This window comes from Pituophis catenifer, unplaced genomic scaffold (genome assembly GCF_029215685.1).
Source record: "Pituophis catenifer annectens isolate HBS135680 unplaced genomic scaffold, rPitCat1.0.hap2 SCAF_1, whole genome shotgun sequence".
Taxonomy (NCBI): Eukaryota; Metazoa; Chordata; class Lepidosauria; order Squamata; family Colubridae; genus Pituophis; species Pituophis catenifer.
In genome coordinates, this window is record NW_027256881.1 from 231,268,765 (window position 1) to 231,283,204 (window position 14,440).

The window sequence follows — 14,440 nt, forward strand, 5'->3', positions numbered from 1 at the left end:
ATTTTTTCTACAGGATTACATATTTTGACTAACAATACATTTTAAGTTAGTTTTCCTCAACCTGATGAACTTGAGAAGCACTGAATTGTTATTGTAAACATTCCCAGAGAGAATATCGAGCATGTGGGAAGATGGGTATTGCAATACCACATTACTGGAGAGAAACTGGATAGGACTAGCCATCTTAAAATATCCTTCACGACAGCGATACGCTACAATGAAATCAAATGGATATACAATCAGATTCCACGCATTCTGCAGGCAGCCAATATCAAGAGGATGTAAAAAAGAAAGAAAGAAACCACATCACCTTTTATTCTATGCAAAAGGAACAATTGTTCAAATGTATTCAATGAACCAGTAAAGGAATCTGTTCTCTAGAGGAACAGAGGATGGAGTGACTGGCAAATTAACTTAGTAAACCAATACTTAGAAACACTTATATTAAAAACCCAGCTGGTTTGTTCATTATACCGTGTGCAGCTGCTGCTTTTAAGCTGTGTTTTTGATGCCGGCCTGTAAAAACAACTCGGCATCCAAGGTAATGGTCAGATAAGCAAGCACCAGTCTGACCTGCCAATAGACAAAGTCCAAAGTACAGATGACCGCTTGTAGGAAGAACACACCCATTGCAGGAATTTTTATGCAAACACATAGAAGACAACTCCCCAAATGAGCATAGTACTGGAATACAGGTAGTCCTCGACTTACAACAGTTCATTCCGTGACCATTCAAAGTTACAACAGCAGGGGAAAAAGTGACACATGACCACTTTTCACCCTTATGACCGTTGCAGCATCTCCATGGTCATGAGATCAAAATTCAGATGCTTGGCAACTCAAATTTATGACAGTTGCAGTGTTCCGGTTCCGGGGTCATGAGATCACATTCTGCGACTTTCTGACAAGCAAAGTCAAAGGAAAAGTCCGATTCTCTTAACAACTGGGTTACTAACTTAACAACTGCAGTGATTCACTTAACAACCGTGGCAAAATTCACTTAACAAGTGTCTCACTTAGCAACATAAATTTTGGGCTCAACTGTGGTCGTAAGTCAAGGACTACCTGTACAGATAATTCTGCTTGAATAGCTAAACCCATCTCCATTTGGTTTCCAACAATTATCTATAAAGCAGGCAGACAAGAGTCTAATGCAGAGGTGACAACTTCCTAAACCGCATGCAGAGCTGTGGTGGCACAGTGGTTAAAATGTAGTATTGCAGGCTAATTCAGCTCACTGCCAGAAGTTCGAGCCTGACTGGCTCAAGGTTGACTCAGCCTTCCATCCTTCCAAGGTAGGTAAAATGAGGACCCAGATTGTTGGGGGCAATATGCTGATTCTGTAAACCGCTCAGAGAGGGCTGCAAAGCACTGTGAAGCAGTATATAAGTCAAAGTGCTATTGCTGCTATTGCTAGTTTAATTTATTGGCTTTCTTCTTTTTTTTCTTCTCAATTTATACATATTAAAAAAGGAATCTCCCTCTGCAAGAAAAGAACACCCATGACTCAACAATACATCTGACATCTCCCTTTCATTAAGCCAGAGGATTAAGGATGGAGATTTGACTAAGATTATGCCTTAAATCAAAGCCAGATTCCTAATCTCCTGAAAATTATCCTCAGAATCATAAGCCTGCAAAGAACTATTTTCAAGTCTGAAATCCCCACTTTAGGGCACATACAGGAAGACCTCAATTTACACAATTGAGCCTGGAATTATGGTTATAATTTGTTTGCGGTCATCAATTGAGTCACCAAATGACCAGATTTCATTTTACGACTGATTTTTTTTAATGTCAATCATTAAGCAAATCACATGGTTATTAAGCAAATTACTTGGTCCTAGGTCTGAATCCAGTTTATTGAATGGGTGTTCTTTGCTAGAAAACAGCAAAAAAATGTCACAAAATATGATCATGGGATCATGGAATGCTGCAACAGTGATAATGCAAGCTGGTTGCCAAGCACCTGAAATACCGTCACAGGTCCACAGGAGTGGTTCAGCAATCATAATTTTGAGGATGGTTCATAAGTAAATTGTTGAGTCGATTGTAACTTTGAATAGTTCTTAAGCAACCAGCTGTAAGTCAAAAACTACCTATATAAATCTATGAATCCTTTGCCCTATAAGCCTAAAATGTAGAAAGTAAAAATGGATTCATACATTGGTAATTTGGAGGAGATCAGCAGAGATCTGACTTTGCAATAAAAACCAAACTAATATCTTTCAGGAAAGGCAAAGATTCATGCTCATTAGATTCCCTGGTAATACTTCCTACATAGATTACATGTGATTTACATACATAGATATTTATAAATATTTTCAGCCTTTTGTGCCCCATCATTTTTCATCTGGGCTTCTCTGAGGTCACAGCTTTGTAACCTGTACTGGTATGGCAGGAGGAGAAAGGAATTAAACCCAAGATTGAAGAGCTGACGTTACTCAAACAACAACACTAACCTGGAACCAACAACTCAACTATCTTACTGAAGTTGATCAATATCTAAATGCAAAACCAAGTTGGTGGCAGCCCTTGCTGACTTAGACTGATCTTGAAAAAGCTAAACAAATTGATATTTGGATGGGAGACCAATAAGAAATCCTAGGTCTGTAGGAAGTCAACAAATACTGAAAGCAGTGGCAAATCATTCCCGTCTTATTGTCAAAATCACTAGGGGTCTATCAATTCAAGGACAACTTGAATTTTATGGATAAAATGCTACCTGGAAACTCCATATATACAACTCATATTTCAGGAATGTCTATTCCTGAATATCTCAATCATTGAAGCCCTGGTTGTCCCAAAGGTACTTTTTCCAAGGCAACTGGACTTTCTCGCTTTTTTCTTTGAAAACGTTTCATTATGGAAATACGAAAAAGTTCACATTCTGGACAAAGAAGATACTAGCTTGAAAGAGGGGTCAAAGAGGCCATCTATGTTAAAACTGAACAAGCCATCCCTCAATAGAGGGGGAGGGATATGACATCACCTATCTCCTGCCTATAAATCAGTCCTTTCAGCAGTCCCAAGAAGGTTCCACACCTGTTTACACTCTGATTCGGGTGACTTTGAGGGCACAGATAAAACACCAAGTGGCCTCAACTACTCTCAGAGAGCTAATTACCCATCCTGAGAGTGTAACGACCAGATGACTGCAAAGAATTTAAATATTATCATTCCCCTCCAGCCAGTTAGTACTGAAGAAGCTTCTTGGATGAGAAGCGAAACTTTTTCAAAGGAAAAAAACCAATAAAGTCCAGTTGCCTTTTGGCAAAAGCACCCTTGGGACATATTTCAGGAAGAAGGGAGGGAGGGAGGAAGACAGAATGCAAACATATAAGCAAACTACCCATACAGTAGCATAAATTTCACCAAATTAGAATACAAGAAATTTCTTCTTCGCAAATTTGTTTCTGTAAGATCTGCATCCAATCTTAGAGTGGGGACTTTTGAGAGAAGATGAAAAATGGCTGGAAAAGATTTGGGAGGTTTTTCCTTCACCGATTCTCAAAAAGATACTGTAAATTCACTTGCTGATGTTGGAAGAGCCAGGGACAAAGGAGAATTCTGTGTTAGGAATTTCAGCGTCTTTCCAAAAATAATTTCTGATTTCCTCTTCTTTGTTCCCAGCAGGATCTGGCACTCTCCCTTAAAAGCTAAAAGCTCTGTTTGTTTTTTTAGTGAGTTACCAGTATTTATCTCCATCCATCTTCATTGTCAAGTGTCTCTTGCCTTTAGTAATGGATGAGTAAGAAAGCACTTAGAGGTTAGGGGACTTTGGGGCAGTAGGTATTCCAAGTTCCTGATGGCTCATATGTCTTATTATTTCACCTATTGGGAAACGTTATTGTTCTAAGGCCTACTCTGTAACACTCTACTCAAGGCATTAGCCTTTTTAATCACAAAAGATGTAGGAGGGGAGTTTGAACAACTATTAGTAGAAAACATGCCCCTTTTCTCTGTATCACATGCACAATACATCGGCTACAGCAGAGTTTGCAAGGCTTTTTCCTCCGCAGAGGCCTGTGCCCTTTTTCTTTTATGTAAGCAAGCATTCTGCTCACTTGATACTCCTTGGATTAATATCAGTCTGATCTTGACAGTTTGTGTTTTCTCACCAACTCTTCTCCTTCCTTCAAACTGTGACTTAAATGTATTCCACAGGGCTCTAAATTCAGCATTACACTTTATTCCCCATTTGTTTATTTTTGACCTAGAATGAATACAAGGATCAGAATTCGGAGCTAAATGATTAAGTAATAAAGCATATGCCAGTTTAGAGATTAACGTCACTGATGAACCATTCTGTTATGATTAACACAATGATTTTCTGGGATTTTTAAGCCGGTTTCCCCGGCTCCACATGGAAGTACTAAGGGGTTGGCCCAGTCATATATACGGGATATATATTTTATACAAAGCGTATGATCTGACACGCTCTTCCCCACCACCCAAGGAGACTCCTGGAAGAGAGGGAAATGCGTTTATGCTAAACGGCAAAGAAGCGAGAACAGCATAGTAATGCTATTGTTAATTTTTTTTTTTTTTGAATGACAGGCATTTCCAGAAAACATGCTCGTCACGCTCCAGCTCTTTCAGAAAAAAAAAACCACCAAAAAGCAACCGCCGTAGGCAAAAAAAAAAAATCCCACAAAAGTTGCGCACAGCAGAATCTCGTCCTTCTTTAACTTTCGATTTGGGAGGAAGGGAACAGGCACCCAGGGTATTGTACGCCCCCGCCCCACTTTAGAGCCAGCTACCTGCGCAAAGCCACCGCTTACGCATGCGGAGGCTCGGATCCCGATGTTCCTTTGATGCGCAGGCATCCATCATTGCCAATCAATCCAGCCCCCGCACTAGCTTGCTCCCTGAAGTGCGGCACAAGCGCGTCTTTCCTAGCCGCAAAGCAAACGCCGGCAGTTTCTTACAGATCGGCTTAAATCTAATCTTTGCCTTTGCAAAAGCGTCGCGGTCGGCCTCGCCTCCGCACGGTCGTTTTCTGGGTGCTGCGACGCCCCTGGATAAGGTTGCTTGTTCCAATGCCACAAATGGGACCCAACCCGGTCTCCGTGAACTCTGCAAGCAGCCTCGAACCTACTGACCTATCGTTCCTTTCGCCCACTAACAGAACTGCCGAATTCCTCCTTTCTCCTCCTCCTCCGCGTTGGTTTTGCAAAAGTCAATTAATCCCCCCGCGCAGGCGCACACAGAAACTCTTTCCCCACTACCACCACCACAATTAAACAGACTGTCCTCTCCCACGACTGAAGCAAATGCGACCAGTATACATCCTTTAAGATCGAAGTAGATACCCCGCTGAAGCCAAAGCCCTGGAACAATGACTGCAGCTATCTCGTTGCAGCCTCAAAGAAAGAGACAAAATTCGACCCCGCGTATCCCCGGCTATTCTAGCCAAGGCTGCAAAAAATCCGCAGAAAGAATTCTTGGCTGTCATTTAGCGGCCGCCCTGGTTTTTTTCAGTTCAGATCTGGTAGATCTCCGTCTCAAGCTCCTTCGACCGCCAAGACCTTTCCAGTTGCAGCAGACCGGGGTGAATGCACCTTGTCAGCCCAAGAATGTGTTAAGTCCCAGAGCACGTTCTTGTAGTAGCCACTACGAAAAAGATCGTCCCCCGCCCCCATATTTACGCTCCGGTCCCCCCCCCCCCCGACTTACCCAATGCGGAGCAGCAGGGAACCCGCCACAGCCATGGGCATCAGCAGGGAATGCTGCCTTTTCCCGCAGCGGTGAAAAGCGTAACTCAAAGCCCGGCGACCCGAAACGGCGAGTGCGGTTACCAGAGCCCAAATCCACAGCAACCAAGCCAGCCAAGCCATGCTCCGCGGAGGGGGCTCGACAAGCCTCCAACCCGCCCCGTTTGGCTTTAAAGCAGCCCTCCCATCTCCCGCACGGAACACTCGGGACCCGCCCCCTCGGATCACCGAGGATTTCGCAGCCGAAGCGCGTGGTCGCCCCTTCCTTTCGCCACCGCCAGGCGCCGCGATTGCGCAGGATTCCACGCTCAACACCGCCCCGCCCGGTTATCCGCAGCATAGGTAGTCCACGATGGAGCGTGGCAGACGCCGTTCGCGCTTTCGGTGGCTTGAAGCTGCCTTTACTGTGGAGTCAGATCCACGAGAGAGTAGCAGCGGGTGATGGGGGTAAGCCGTAGCTTGCAAAGAAGCCAGGTTGTTTCGGTCCCGTGAGCCTTTGCCAACGCCAACTCCTGGTTGGACTGATAGGAATTGAAGTCTAGACTTTATGAAGGCTCTCAGAAAATGCATATTTTATGTCCTTATACTAGGTGTTCGTTTAAGCAATTCCGAATTTGGATTATAGCAGGTGTCTATAGGACCGATTCATTGCACGAATTCACTAAAGTATACTTGATCTTCCCTTAGAACAGGGGTCAGCAACCTACGGCTCCGGAGCCGCATGTGCCTCTTTGGGCCCTCTGCTGTGGCTCCCTGTCAGGTGATCCCAACACTGGCTGGCCCCGCCCCTTGCCCTCCCCTCCCAGTCACTCCTCGCCTGGCCTGAGAAGGTAAGGGCAACAGCGGGGGCGGGCTAGGGCAGAGACAGAGGGATACAGAGAGAGGGGGAGAGAGAGAGACAGAAAGAAGAGAGAGGGATATGTCAAAAGGATTTTTTGGTTCCCGGTGCTTTTTAACAACTGGTTGTCTGCCCTAATGACCGGCTGGGTAGGTGTGGTCATGTGATCGGTGGAAGTGAGTGACATTGAGTTGGCCACGCCTACCCAGATTTTGTGGCTCCCGGTGTTTTCTTTTCTGTGGGAAACGGGTCCAAATGGCTCTTTGAATATTTAAGGTTGCAGACCCCTGCCTTAGAAATAAGCCCCATTGAGGGATTCTTAGTGTTCTCTGAGCTTGGTTTTCTTGGAGATGTTACCCAAACTAGGTAACCATCAGCAGTAATGATGTTATCTAGTTTGAGTAACAAATGCCTGCAACAAAACAACCAAGAGAGCACTCAGGACTCCCTCATATCAACTCTGAGCTACAAATATTCTCCTTTATTAAGCCCCACTGAATTCAGCATTAAACTTTTGTCAGAGGCTATTGAGTAGTTTCATCTCATTCAGGCAACTTTCATTTTCTTCACTCAAACAAGCATACAAGTGCATTCTGCCTCACTTGGGGTATTTTAATTTTGAAATGTATGTGTGAACAATCACATCTGATGAATATTCCAACCATCTGACATGTGAAGTCTTGTTTAGGAGCATGTAAAAAGGTGTTTTAAATATGTAGAATTTGTTTCAAGGTTGTGCTTTTGGCTAATTTTAAGTTACTTAATCAACTGGGTTTATTTCTGAAACACATGTATGTATATATGTATGATCAAGCTGCTATTTCCAAGGCTATTCTGAAACATCATCCCTCTTTTCTTTTTCTGCTCTTTATCTCAGGGCATTTTACAGTTTTGTTGTAGGAAGCTGCGCTGTAGATCCTACCTGCTGGAAAGGAGAAGTCTGAATATTAAAGAACCCAAAGAAAAGTAATTATTGGAAGGTAAAATGGCACTTACACATACGTTAACATTGCCAAATACCTCTAAAGGTACAGCTTGTATTGTATTTTTTCCCACTCACCTATTGAGAAGTAAGACTTTCTAAATCAGACTTATTTCCAAATTATTTTTAGATTTTTTGTCTAATTATTTTTCCTGCATACTCCTTTATCTCCAAATGCTGATATTCATGTTTAACTTCATCACATTTAGAATAGAATAGAATTCTTTATTGGACACACAAGGAATTTGTCTTGGTGCATATGCTTATACATAAATGTAACATTTCTGTTCTATATATATAAAGTGCACATAAATGCTCAATATGATCTAGTTGATGGCGAATTAGAGCTAACATTTTTACACTGGTCTTTTCATTATTGCTGTATTATTGAATATGATTACCTGATTGCTACTGCAGTTTTTTAAACTACAGAACTGGAACTATCTTGGGATAACAAAGAGCCACTGTAATGATGGGAATAATTTCAGCTTTATTTCAATATTAATTATTAATAATACTGCGTAGTATATTATACAACACATTTCAATCCATGTGTATTTCCACAGCAAGCCATTGGATTTGGTAATATCAATAAGTATCTATTGCAAAAGAGGGCTCTGTGGTTTGAATTGGTTTTTAAATGATTGAGAGTTGCCATGAAAAATATCCCAGCCATTCTCCAGTGCAAAAGTATCCTGCTTCTATATACAGTAATGGAGAAAGCTGCATGGAAAGCTGTGCATATATGAGTCACAAAATGCTAGAAGCAGAGTAGTTGTGTGAAGATTGTTGTATTAGCTTGGGGAGTTAATTTCTGAGTGATTCTGATACACGCAGCCTTTTTTCTTCAGCTCTTTTTAAGAATACAATGCATATTTCTGATAATTGTTCTTCTCCTCTCCCCCATACTCAGTAGGGTTCATTGAGATGATGTTCTTCATAGTCATCTTTTGTATTTTAGCAGGATTTAAGAGAGAACAAATTCCATGCTGATGAGCAAAGCAGGACTGCTCTGCTAACTCCCAGCATAATTTCCTTGTTGACCACAAAGAAAGAAGTGTTCTCGCGAGTGCAGAATTTAATTGCAGGCTAGTGGATTGCCAGTCCATTCTTCTTCCGCCAGTATTCTACACTAACAGGGTTTCTTTTTACTAGCCTGCTAAAAATTTGAATTTCTAAGCATGTTGCAGATGACCGGGCTTCCCCTGCTTTATGGCAATCATGGGAATTCAGAATGCGTTAGCCTCCTCAAAAGCCTCATTAAGAAGAGAAGACCATTGAGTTTTGCACATTTCATCCCAGATTCTGTTTAGTATTTTAACTCTGTTTTGTATTTCTCTAGAGGGGAAGGCAAAAAAGTCAAGTCAGTAGCTCCTGGAAATTTTCCCGGTTTTTGCATATATCATGCATGTGACACATCTAAAGAAAAAGGTCAACTTCATTCTTATGGTTGCAGATACCACTTTCACTTTTGTTGATGCCCTCCCTGCTGATCTTTCACGTTTCTGTCCTTTCTTCCTCTTCTCTTCCTCTTCTCTTGGTTATTTTTGCCATCCTTAGATACAGTACAGTGCCCCCAAGCCTAGCCAAATGCTAGAGATTCTTTCTCATTTACCATAGAAACAGCTGAGAGGAAGAATCGACAACAGGAACAATTTCCCCCTTTTAGGCAAAGCCTAAGCAGTTTAAATCACCTTTATTTCATGCTCTTGAGAGATTCTGTCCAGGAAGTATAACTGAACCAATTCCCATTTAATTCCTCTTTGTGTCCTTTGTCCAAACCAGGGCTGCCAAACTCCCGGCCCATGGGCTGGATGCGTCATGCGCTGGCTACGGCCACGCCCAGTTTAGCAAAGGGGAAAAAACTCCAGATACGTCACGTGATACCCCTGGTCCAAACCAAAGACGTGTACAAGACTTTCTTCTAGAATTATTGTGATACTCTGATGTCCCTTCAAGTATCTTTCTATGCGGGGCCACCAGATGGTATACCAACCCCTAGGCCCGTGGTGGTGAACCTGTGGCACGCGTGCCAGAGGTGGCATGCAGACCCCTCTCTGTGGGCACATGAGCCATCGCCCCAGCTCAGCTCCGCGCATCTGCGCATGCTTCTCACCAGCCAGCTGGTCTTTGGGTCTGTGTCGTGCATGCTTGGGGGGCAGGGGGCATGTGTGTGTGGGGTGCATGTGAGGGGGACAGTGCATGTGGGGGGCACATGCAGGAGGGTGGAGTGCATGTGCAGGGTGCACACGTATGCACAGGAAGTATGCAGGGGGTGCACGTCCATGCATGGGAGCAGGGCGCATGTGGGCACATACATGCGGGTGCTGCATGTGTATGCATGGGGGCGGGGCACATGCACAGGGGCCACATGCACATTGCAATTTTGGAGGTTTGTGCATGCGTGCTTTGGTCACTGAGTCCAGAAAAGGTTAGCCATCACTGCCCTAGGCTGATATTGAATCTCCCCCCCTCCCCAGAATCTGAACAAAGCAGACACTCTTTGTTTATTTTAAAAGAACGCTTGAATGCCTTGACTTACTTGTCTGCTGCATTGCTTCCTTGAAATGATTCAGAGAAAATTGTTTGCAGCTCCAGGCAGCATACAACATTAAAAATTCACCATTTAAAAACCTATGCTTTAAGCTCCCTCATCCCCCAGCCCTAAAACTCAGGCTCCACTAATGATATTTTTTCCCCAAAGGTTTGATCTTTCTACTTTGAAGATGCCTCTCAGTAAAAAGTGCCTTAATTTCTAACTCACTTTCTACTTTCTATTTCTTTTTGTTTCCTTTTTTATTATTGTAATAATAACAGTTACAATAATCCTGAGGCAGAGATTCTCTATGAGTTGTCCTTCCATCAACAATGGCAACACTGCTATCATAAATATGGTTTGAGTAAATAGAATCCACAGATGTCTTAAACAACTGAACTACATTTGAAATGGTAGCCTGTAAATTGTATATAATAGCAGACAAGTTCTCATCGGTTAGATCTTCCTCTGTCAATATTTACTTCCCTTAAGAAATAAACAGAATGACCACATGTGGGCAAAACAATAGTGGGAGTAAGAGCAAACTTCAACTTCCTGCCGTTGAGATATCTTATAGGAAGAAGGCAGGGAGTGTTGGAAACCATGATCACATGTCCGCAGCAGCTGACTGCAGAGGTGCTGCAGCAGTCACAGTTTGCAAATGGAATATAATTGGGATTGATTGTGAGCACAATTGTATTAAATACAATTTATTTAATTGTTCACATACTTTATCACAGTATCAGGCATTGCTTTCAAAGTAATTGCTCTCGAAAGTTCAGGTTCAAAGGACAAAATAATTAAGACCTGCAAAGGAAGCATGTTTTTAATTCTACAAATCCTACTAGAATTATTACTTCTTCTGGGGTAATCAGTGTCTCTAATTTTGATGATGCTTTGCATCTTCCGGATATTGTCTCTTCTTTTTGCCTATGCAAAAAATCCCAAGAAAGTTTAAATTTAACTTTTTAAAAAGTTGTAATTTTAAAAAGTTGTAATTTTAACTTTAGGGTGGATTCCTATATTGTTTTAAATAATATTGTAGCATTGTATAAATGCATACATTTTAATTTAACTTGGAATATATAGATATACGTTCTATATCTTAGTAACCTAGTTTATTCAACAAACCATTATTAAAATAATAGCTTGATATAATCAAGACTCAAAGTACTGACAATTAGAAACAACTCTGGAATCAGATGAGAAGAGAAAGAAGATGGCTAAGGTAACATCTCTTAACAGTAGGTCTTGTGTTGCACTTAGATTGTGAATTCAACCAATAGTAGCTTTATAAACTACAGTTAAACCATGGTTCACCATAATTCATGGACCAGTCTATTAGTAGCTGCATTCATGCCAACTCTATTTCATAAATGTGTCATATCCACCTGCCCTCCCTTTAGTAACTTTGAGCTTATTTACAAATAAGTCTTCTAAAAATATTATTTGGTTTTGATAGCATTTTGCTTCAAACATAAAACAATGTCAGCCAGATTTTTTGGTTTGCATCCAATTGCTGTTCTTTCTTATTTTATTGTTTCTAAATTAGATCTCTTGAAAATTAAACAAGGAACCAATTGCAGAGATGTGTCTTGATTGTTTGTGCTGAAAGATATAGCAAAGTAAGAAAAATTAAAATACACTTTTGGTATTCTCAATAGTGTGCCTGCCAAAATGTATATTCCTGTTCTCAGAGATTTAGCTTTATTTACCCTTTTATGAAAAAATGTGGTCAATATTGTCAACTCTTAACAAGGTATGTTTCTTTAAGAGAGGGTGGGGGAGAGAGAGGGAGGGAGGGAGAGAGAGAGGAGTGTTGCTATAGAAACCAGTACATGCATTGCAACCTCTTTGTAAAAAAGAAAGAAAACGCATATGAGAGAAGGTGATTTGCTTGCAGCGGGGTAGTTTTTCCTCATTTCTTTCATTCCCTTTTGGGGAAGAGATATAATGGGTGTTGTAAATTATTTATTTATTTATTTATTTATTTAAAAGATTTGTATGGTCTTCCATCACACGGGGACCGCTGTTGTTGACTGTAACAGGTGAGAACAAGAACTGCAAGGATATGCACAGGACAGGAAACATCTGAATTTTGGAGCCATTCTTTCTGTACCCCTGAATTCACATGTTCATTATTAAACCTGTTATCAAGCTGGCACTCGCTGTGTATTATGAAACAATTTCTGATTGATGGTAACTCTTCCATCTCTTTGTCCACCAGGAACCACCAGTTTTAAAGTGATCACAGCTTCTTAATTCTTCTCCCTGGATTCATTTCACTCCTAGAATTATCTCTGGATTGGACCCAGGTTTGGCCTGTTTTCTATGCAGGTTGATGGGATGGGATGCTTGATTGATGTGCACTCTCCTTGCCTCTTATGTCATTTTGAGTTATTTATACCATAAAATATTTCAGACTTTACTATTCTCATACCTTTTTTTAAATGGTTAATGGCTATGACCTCATTTCTCAGTTGGTCTGTTTTGTGTTTTGTTTTGTTTTGTTCTGCATTGTTTTGTGGTTTCTTGTATGGATTTAAGTGTTGTGTTTGTTGAGTCTCAGTTTGGGCATTTCACAGGGCTCCTACCATTTTTCCAGAATCCCAATTCTATGTATAGATAGTCCTCTATCGTCATATTTTCTCCAGAGTTCTTCATGAAGAGTCATGATGTAATCTTGTGTCTGTGGGATGGAGAAAAAAGTAGGTAATATCAAGGGACTAAAGATAGAAAGCCATCATTGGGGTTTTTAGGCTGGTTTAAGTGCCAGATTATTACTTTTTTTCAAATAATTCTGATAATGGGAGCTTTTTGAAAAATTTGGAAGAAAGCCTTCTATTTTCAGAATTCCCTATGGTGAGGCAGTGGCTGTTAAAATTTGTAATGTGGATATATTGAGCATTCTTAAATGTTCATGGAGGAGTCTGCCAAACTCTTATAGGAAGGTCTAAAAAAGTGTAATGTTCATTCATTATATAACATGATTAAAATGATGTGAATAATGTTTTCTGAATTTCTGGATTTACTCCATCTAGACTGGAGACCCAGTGTGATGTAGTCATTAAGCTGACAGGCTAGATACCCGGAGATTGGGAGTTCTAGTCCTTTCTTAGGCATGAAAGCCAACTGAGTGACCTTGGGCTGATCACTCACTCCCAGGAAGAAGGCAAGGGCAACCTACTTCTGAAAATAATGCCAAGAACACTGCAGGGATTAATCCAGGCAGTCAGCAGGAGACAAAAATCTTCAAAGGCTTTCTTTTACACATAACACACACAATTTAGATTTTCATAATTGTTAGATGGGGAGAAGTAAGCACAAAGAGAAAAAATATGTATATTCTGCCTTGTGTTCTGTTGTTTGTTATCACTCTACATAATGCCAAATCTCAATTGTCTGTCTCTCTGCCTACTTATCTAATCTGCCTATCTAACCACCTTCTAAGTATCATATTTTTCAGAGTATAAGATGCTCGGACTATAAGACGCACCTACCTTTTTTGGGGAGGAAAACAAGAAAAAAAAATCTGCCTCTGCCTCCCAGCAATTTACCTCCTTGCAGCAAAGAGCCTGTTTCAGTTTGATTTTCAGCACAGCCTGATTAGCACAAGAAAAAAAATACCTGCCTCCCAAACAGCGGTGCAGAGAGCCGCAATAGGCAATGGCAATCCCTGCAGCCTGAAACAGCTGATGGTCAAGAGGCCGAGCCAACTGACAATCAGCTGCTTGTGCTAATCCGGCTGTGCTGAAGTTGAAACTTGAAACGGGCTGTTTGCAAATTGCTGGAAGGCAGAGACCAAAGGGCAGGGGCCGGTGGGTGGATAGGGCTACATTCAGTGAATAAGATACACCCACATTTTCACCCTCTTTTGGGGGGGGAGTGCGTCTTATACTCCAAAAAAATACGGTAATCAATTTTTCTGGTATTCATTTTATTTAATTGGTGACTGTGACTAGGGTTTCTGAGTCTGTCTGTCTGTCTACACATACGTATGCAAGCATATACAGAAAATATGAAATTTCAGGATGCACACTTGGCCAAGAATTTTATCTCAATTGTGCAACCACAAACTAATAGCATAATGCACACATTTGTCTGGATTTGTATTGCCAGAATATAGCAACCTTGTGAAAAAGATGTGGGGAAAATCAGATCTAAAGTCTTATTTGAAACAAAATTCTGTATAATATCACAATACGATCTTATCCATGTCACCTTTTGTTCCATAAGTTGTATTCATGCAGTCTCAGTTACCCCTGCCTTCAGGATATAAGCCTATATTATCTCAACAGCAATAACGATTTTTTATAAAAGGACTTTTGCACGCAGAAATAGAGTAAACTGAATTATCCCACTTCCTC

The 14,440-nt window shown here is 41.2% G+C and overlaps 1 protein-coding gene and 1 long non-coding RNA gene across 2 annotated transcripts in view; both read right to left on the minus strand.

Moving 5' to 3' along the window:
- Positions 1-5,840, minus strand: part of PNKD (PNKD metallo-beta-lactamase domain containing) — a 33,404-nt gene extending 27,564 nt beyond the window's left edge. Inside the window, exon 1 of the mRNA XM_070957125.1 lies at positions 5,680-5,840. Within this exon, the coding sequence (XP_070813226.1) occupies positions 5,680-5,840 (161 nt within the window). The remainder of the gene's footprint in view (positions 1-5,679) is intronic.
- A 5,887-nt stretch (positions 5,841-11,727) lies between these two features.
- Positions 11,728-14,440, minus strand: part of LOC139327329 (uncharacterized) — a 28,397-nt gene continuing 25,684 nt past the window's right edge. The window contains exon 3 of the long non-coding RNA XR_011601663.1: positions 11,728-12,762. This is a non-coding gene — a long non-coding RNA (uncharacterized lncRNA). The remainder of the gene's footprint in view (positions 12,763-14,440) is intronic.